Source organism: Ipomoea triloba, chromosome 7, assembly GCF_003576645.1.
Source record: "Ipomoea triloba cultivar NCNSP0323 chromosome 7, ASM357664v1".
NCBI classification, from domain to species: Eukaryota; Viridiplantae; Streptophyta; class Magnoliopsida; order Solanales; family Convolvulaceae; genus Ipomoea; species Ipomoea triloba.
The window spans coordinates 27,453,126-27,458,200 of NC_044922.1; the positions used below are offsets into that span (position 1 = coordinate 27,453,126).

General features: G+C 35.8%; 1 protein-coding gene across 2 annotated transcripts in view; it reads left to right on the top strand.

Annotated features, from left to right (window-relative positions):
• Positions 1 to 2,271: 2,271 nt before the first annotated feature.
• LOC116025118 (sucrose transport protein SUC3) overlaps positions 2,272 to 5,075 on the top strand; it is a 5,352-nt gene continuing 2,548 nt past the window's right edge. Inside the window, exons 1-8 of one of the 2 annotated variants that reach the window (XM_031266213.1) lie at positions 2,272 to 2,889; positions 3,481 to 3,546; positions 3,958 to 4,056; positions 4,142 to 4,206; positions 4,289 to 4,373; positions 4,470 to 4,503; positions 4,589 to 4,688; positions 4,866 to 4,941. In XM_031266213.1, the coding sequence (XP_031122073.1) occupies positions 2,620 to 2,889; positions 3,481 to 3,546; positions 3,958 to 4,056; positions 4,142 to 4,206; positions 4,289 to 4,373; positions 4,470 to 4,503; positions 4,589 to 4,688; positions 4,866 to 4,941 (795 nt within the window). In that variant the 5' untranslated portion in view covers positions 2,272 to 2,619. Of the gene's footprint in view, positions 2,890 to 3,480; positions 3,547 to 3,957; positions 4,057 to 4,141; positions 4,229 to 4,288; positions 4,374 to 4,469; positions 4,504 to 4,588; positions 4,689 to 4,865; positions 4,942 to 5,075 lie in introns of both variants that reach the window. The other variant, XM_031266214.1, reaches the window with a different exon arrangement.

Sequence of the window (5,075 nt, forward strand, 5' to 3'; positions counted from 1 at the left end):
TTTATAATGATTTCAGTCTGTATATTTAGTTCAAATCTGATTGAAAGACAACGTACACATTAATTGTTTATTATGAATGTTTAGTGGAGACTAAACAAGCCATTAAATCGTGCGGCTGTGGGGATTCTCCCATCACTATTAAACACGTGATTATTAACTCACATTCTAAACTAATGAACCGTCCTAATTAATGTAAGAATTTAGCAATAAGAATAGTTTTCAAGCAACCTTTCAAGTTTCAAGGCATTTAAATATCAATTTCAAGACAAAAAAAAAAGAAAATTAAAATGTTTGGCCCTAATTACTTCCTTCACTCAAAACACAGCGTTTTTGTTTGGGATTTGTGTCATCCACTTATAGCGCAAGGACCCGTCGGTGGCGTCAGGCTTAATTACTTTTCAAAAAGCCATGCATCTCTTTTACGCCGTAAGCAACTACGTCCGAAGCACACACTATTAGAATCCCGCGTCTTCTTCCTGTTGACAGTGCCGCCTCAACTCCATCCCACCCCGGCGTCCCGTATTGATATGCCACTGAACTACGTATTGTGAAGAGAGTCCATCAATAAACAATTTTTATTGGAGTCGAATTTAGAAATTTGTAGTTACTAAGTCAATTGTTAGATCAACTTAACTTATAATTTTATATCATCGGAGACAACCCGAGTAGAGTTGATTGGACAGTTAATTAGCTTGCTAACCACAAGGTTCCAAGTTTGACTACTTATTTAGCCTTTGGATTGGGCCCGTCAACTATAGACAACATAAGTTCGTTGAGCTCTTGTAGTCTTTTACTAAATAGGATCACAAGGAAAGTTTCACTTATAAAGTACATTTAGTTAGTGGTTAAAAATCCTCTCGTAAATCAAAGTATTAGATTCCCTACTATTGTTACATGTGCACTTAGAGCCTCCCCATTTATGGTTTTTGGGAAGGTTTTTGCAGTCTTTTTGTCCATGTATAGTAGAAGAGAGAAATTGCTATGATTGTCTTGCAAGAACCAAGGTTTTTGTAGGTCCTATCGGAAAGAAATAATAGAAGAGAGTTGTAGATGTCCAGCGGCCAGGCGGGCGGGTGAACTGCTTTGATTTTTTTATTTTTTCGTTAGATTTTGATTTTGCTTTTTCTTTTTTCTCTCTTTTTTCTTTTCTTCTTTCCCCTCTCTTTCCTGCATGGCCGGTAAAAACCAATACTAAAATTCAAGCTAATGATGATACTTGTATAGCTCTTTCGTGATGAATTGTGATAATTGAATTGGCATAAATGAGTGATTAATTCGCCATTAAGACACTCTATTGCTATCTAGTTTATTACATCTTCAATAAGGCGCTTTATAGTATCCTTGTAATGCCTTTAGTCATTTAGTCCATGCCGAGTTGAGTTTTAATAATTAGATTGAGATCACTTATTGGGAACCACCATTTGAGACATTGAATTAATATGTTAGAACTAAACCATAATACATACGAAGTAATTTATTTGGACTAGTTTAGATCTATTATCACACTGTGTTTTGCATCCATNAAAAAAGATTAATATAATTAATTTGTTTTAGGTGATGGGAAAAATTTGTCGTCATTATCAAATTTTACACTAGAGTTAACTCTGTTCCTATATAATTGTAGTCCGCACTAGATAACAGGATTTACTTCGATAACAAATAAATTTGTTATCATTGTCCATCTATAAAATACACACAAAAAGAAAAAAAAAAACTATATTTTTGTGTAATACTAATACCTCATACTAGCCAAGCACCTTCTGCTCAGATGACATGTAGTGGCTCTCTCATTTAGGAGGTCATGAGTTCGAGCCTCAGTGGAGGCGATACTAACCCACTAACCCTTTGTGCTTCAACAGGTTGAGAAAGTATATGGGCAGATACTACAATGTAATAGGGCTAGCTCAAAGGAAAAAAAAAAAACCTCATACTAGATGACGAGATTAAAAATTATACTATGGATTATAGTCTACCTTGTAGATCCTGATCTAAAAATAACAATTGACTATTTTTGATAAGTTATTTATTTATTATTTCTACAGTTGACCATTTTTTATACTTGTAGCTATGATATTATGTTTTAGCAATTATTAAGTTATTTATTTACATGTACAGATAAAATGTTAACTGTACATCTGTACGTACAAAATGTTAAGGAAATGTACGTAATTTTTATATCAGAATTCTTAATGAAATATGAAAACAATGGTCTAATTTGGTTAGACAGTATGAAAGATAACAGAACTTTCGTGGAACCTAAATTACCTAATGTTGCAATCAAGAGTCATTCTTGACTTTAACATTGCCCGATAATTTACTTCATTCATGCGTCAATGGCGATGCGCTGTATCTGAAAAAATACCCTCAAGAAACCCGACAGGGAGAATCACACAAAAAGCGCGCCCAAATTTTGATCTGTGAATCTTCTTCTCTTCGCTCTTAATTGCACTCATTTCGATAATCAATCAATTTGTTTGAATCGAATTCAATTTAGATTTGCACAAGTCAAAATCACTCGTCGGCGTTCAGATAATTTAGAGCTTTGTACATCTGGATGTGAAAAAGAATTGGACGTGAATTGAGTGGATCAGTTGGAGGGGAGGTGGGAAGGGGGCGGAGATGATGGAGGCGGTGACAATCAAGGTGCCGTATAGGAATTTAAAGCAGGAGGTGGAGCTGGTAGGGGCGGATGAGCTTCATCAGCGTCGGTTACAGATCGATTCGCAGTCGTCACCTCCTAGGGTTTCCAATGGCGACTCGACGGATTCTAGTCACCATCAGTCGCCTTTTCAGAGCAGCCTGCTCACCTTGATCCTCAGTTGTACGGTCGCCGCCGGTGTCCAGTTTGGCTGGGCATTGCAACTCTCTCTCCTCACCCCTTACATTCAGGTATTCCTCGTTGCGTGTTTGGCGATGTGCATTGTTTAGTTGTGTGTAGAATTTGAAGTATTGTTTGGATCTGCGTTAGCTGAGTTAGTGTTTCGGTGCGAGATTTGATGCTAAATTTTGAATCACGGAATGAGCAGATGTAAGACTTTGCGGATTTTCAACTTGAGCAGACAATATAATCTATTTGAATTCTAGTCAGAATCAAAATGAAATTAAATTTCAGAAAAAAAATGCAAATAATCTAGTATGGAGTTAATGCATGCCTAGTTGCTCTTCTACTTTAGTGTGTATATATTGCTTCTTGATACTTTGTAATGCTCCTGAGAAAAAGAGATATTTAAGGACCATAAACAGCTTTTGATTTCCTTGAAAATAGCAGTATTCTTTATGGATCCGTACTTTAATGGGATTACGCATGCTAACTGTGCCACCCTGAATCAAAGCATTGTGCAGTTAGGTGCATAAAATTAGGAAATCATTTTCATGATCATTTTCTTTCTGGCTTTCCCGTTAGCTAGTTCAAGTTTCATATGCATGTTTGTACTTTCCATTCTCAATTTTGCTCAACTCTGACGTCACTGTTTGGTGCAGACTCTTGGAATACAACACGCCTTTTCTTCATTTATTTGGCTATGCGGTCCGATTACAGGTCTTGTGGTAGGTTTTGATTCGTTACTTTTCAACTATCATAATACCATCTTGGTGTTATCATTGTTTAAGTTAATCTTGCTGAAGTTTAGTTGAACAGAGAGATTTTCCATGATAAGTGGCAAATGATGTGGTTAAATATAAAAGTTGTCAGGTTGTTTTATGTTATTGTTGTTGTTATTAAAAATAGGTGTAAGCCAATGCAAAATTTTACTAGGAAGGCAAACCACTGTGGATTTACTAATTTCTGACATGGTGATTTTCACTTTTGATTAATATCTTAAGTTTATGATACGATTTTGAACTCAGACATTTTTGGAACTTATGAGTTTTACAAAGAATGAAAATTGTTAGCAATCTTCTCATTGTCTTTGTTAAAGTTTAAGCAAGTTCTGAACAACATTTGTCTCTTTCTTTCAGGTACAACCATGTGTTGGAATATGGAGTGATAAATGCTCTTCCAAATACGGTAGAAGACGACCGTTTATACTTATTGGATCTCTCATGATCTCCATTTCTGTGAGCATTAAGTACTTGTGTTTATCTTTAGATGATTGCATTTACTTGTAACATCCATACAAGCTAACTTGATATTTTAATATAGGTGATAATAATTGGATTTTCTGCAGACATAGGATACATTTTAGGTGACACGAAAGAGCACTGCAGGTTCTTAATGCTTCCTGTTTGTGTAAGTTTCTATTTTCCTAATTTTAGATATGAAATTCGTAACCAGATTGCAAAAATACAGCACTTTTAAAGGTACTCGCACAAGGGCTGCTATTGTGTTCATTATTGGATTCTGGCTGTTGGATCTTGCAAACAATACTGTACAGGTTATGCAAAAAAGTTTGTAACTTTAGAAAATGTTTGAAGCTATTGGATATTGTTAAGAGAAATTTAATAAAATAAACTTTTATAATAATTCACAGGGCCCAGCTCGAGCTCTTTTGGCTGATTTATCAGGTAATACTACTGCTATAAGAAGGGGAAGGGTGAAATTGTCTCCTATACAAATTTTCCATTATGAATATCTTCACTTTGATGACAGGTCCTGATCAAAGAAATACTGCAAATGCTGTGTTTTGCTCCTGGATGGCTGTTGGAAACATTCTAGGATTTTCTGCTGGAGCCAGTGGAAATTGGCACAGGTTAGCAGCTTTTGCTTCTAAGCAATCACAGTGATTTTTATGTATTCCACTGTTATACTTGATACAAACTCCTTTTCATATTAAATTCTTCAAAAATATTATTTGTTTCTATTTATTAGCTTTTCACAAGATACTAAACCCCTAATATTTTTTTCTTGGAACTTGGTTTCTGGATAGATGGTTTCCTTTTCTGATGAGCAGAGCTTGTTGTGAGCCATGTGGGAATCTCAAGGCAGCATTTTTAATTGCTGTGGTGAGTATGTTGCTTTAGAGAGTCTAGAGCAAAAAATGTATTCCTTATAATTCCTGTAGTTGAGGATTTTTATGTGAGAGCATTTATTTTCTTGGGACAAGGCACCCCCCCCCCCCCCCCCCCCCCCCCCCCCC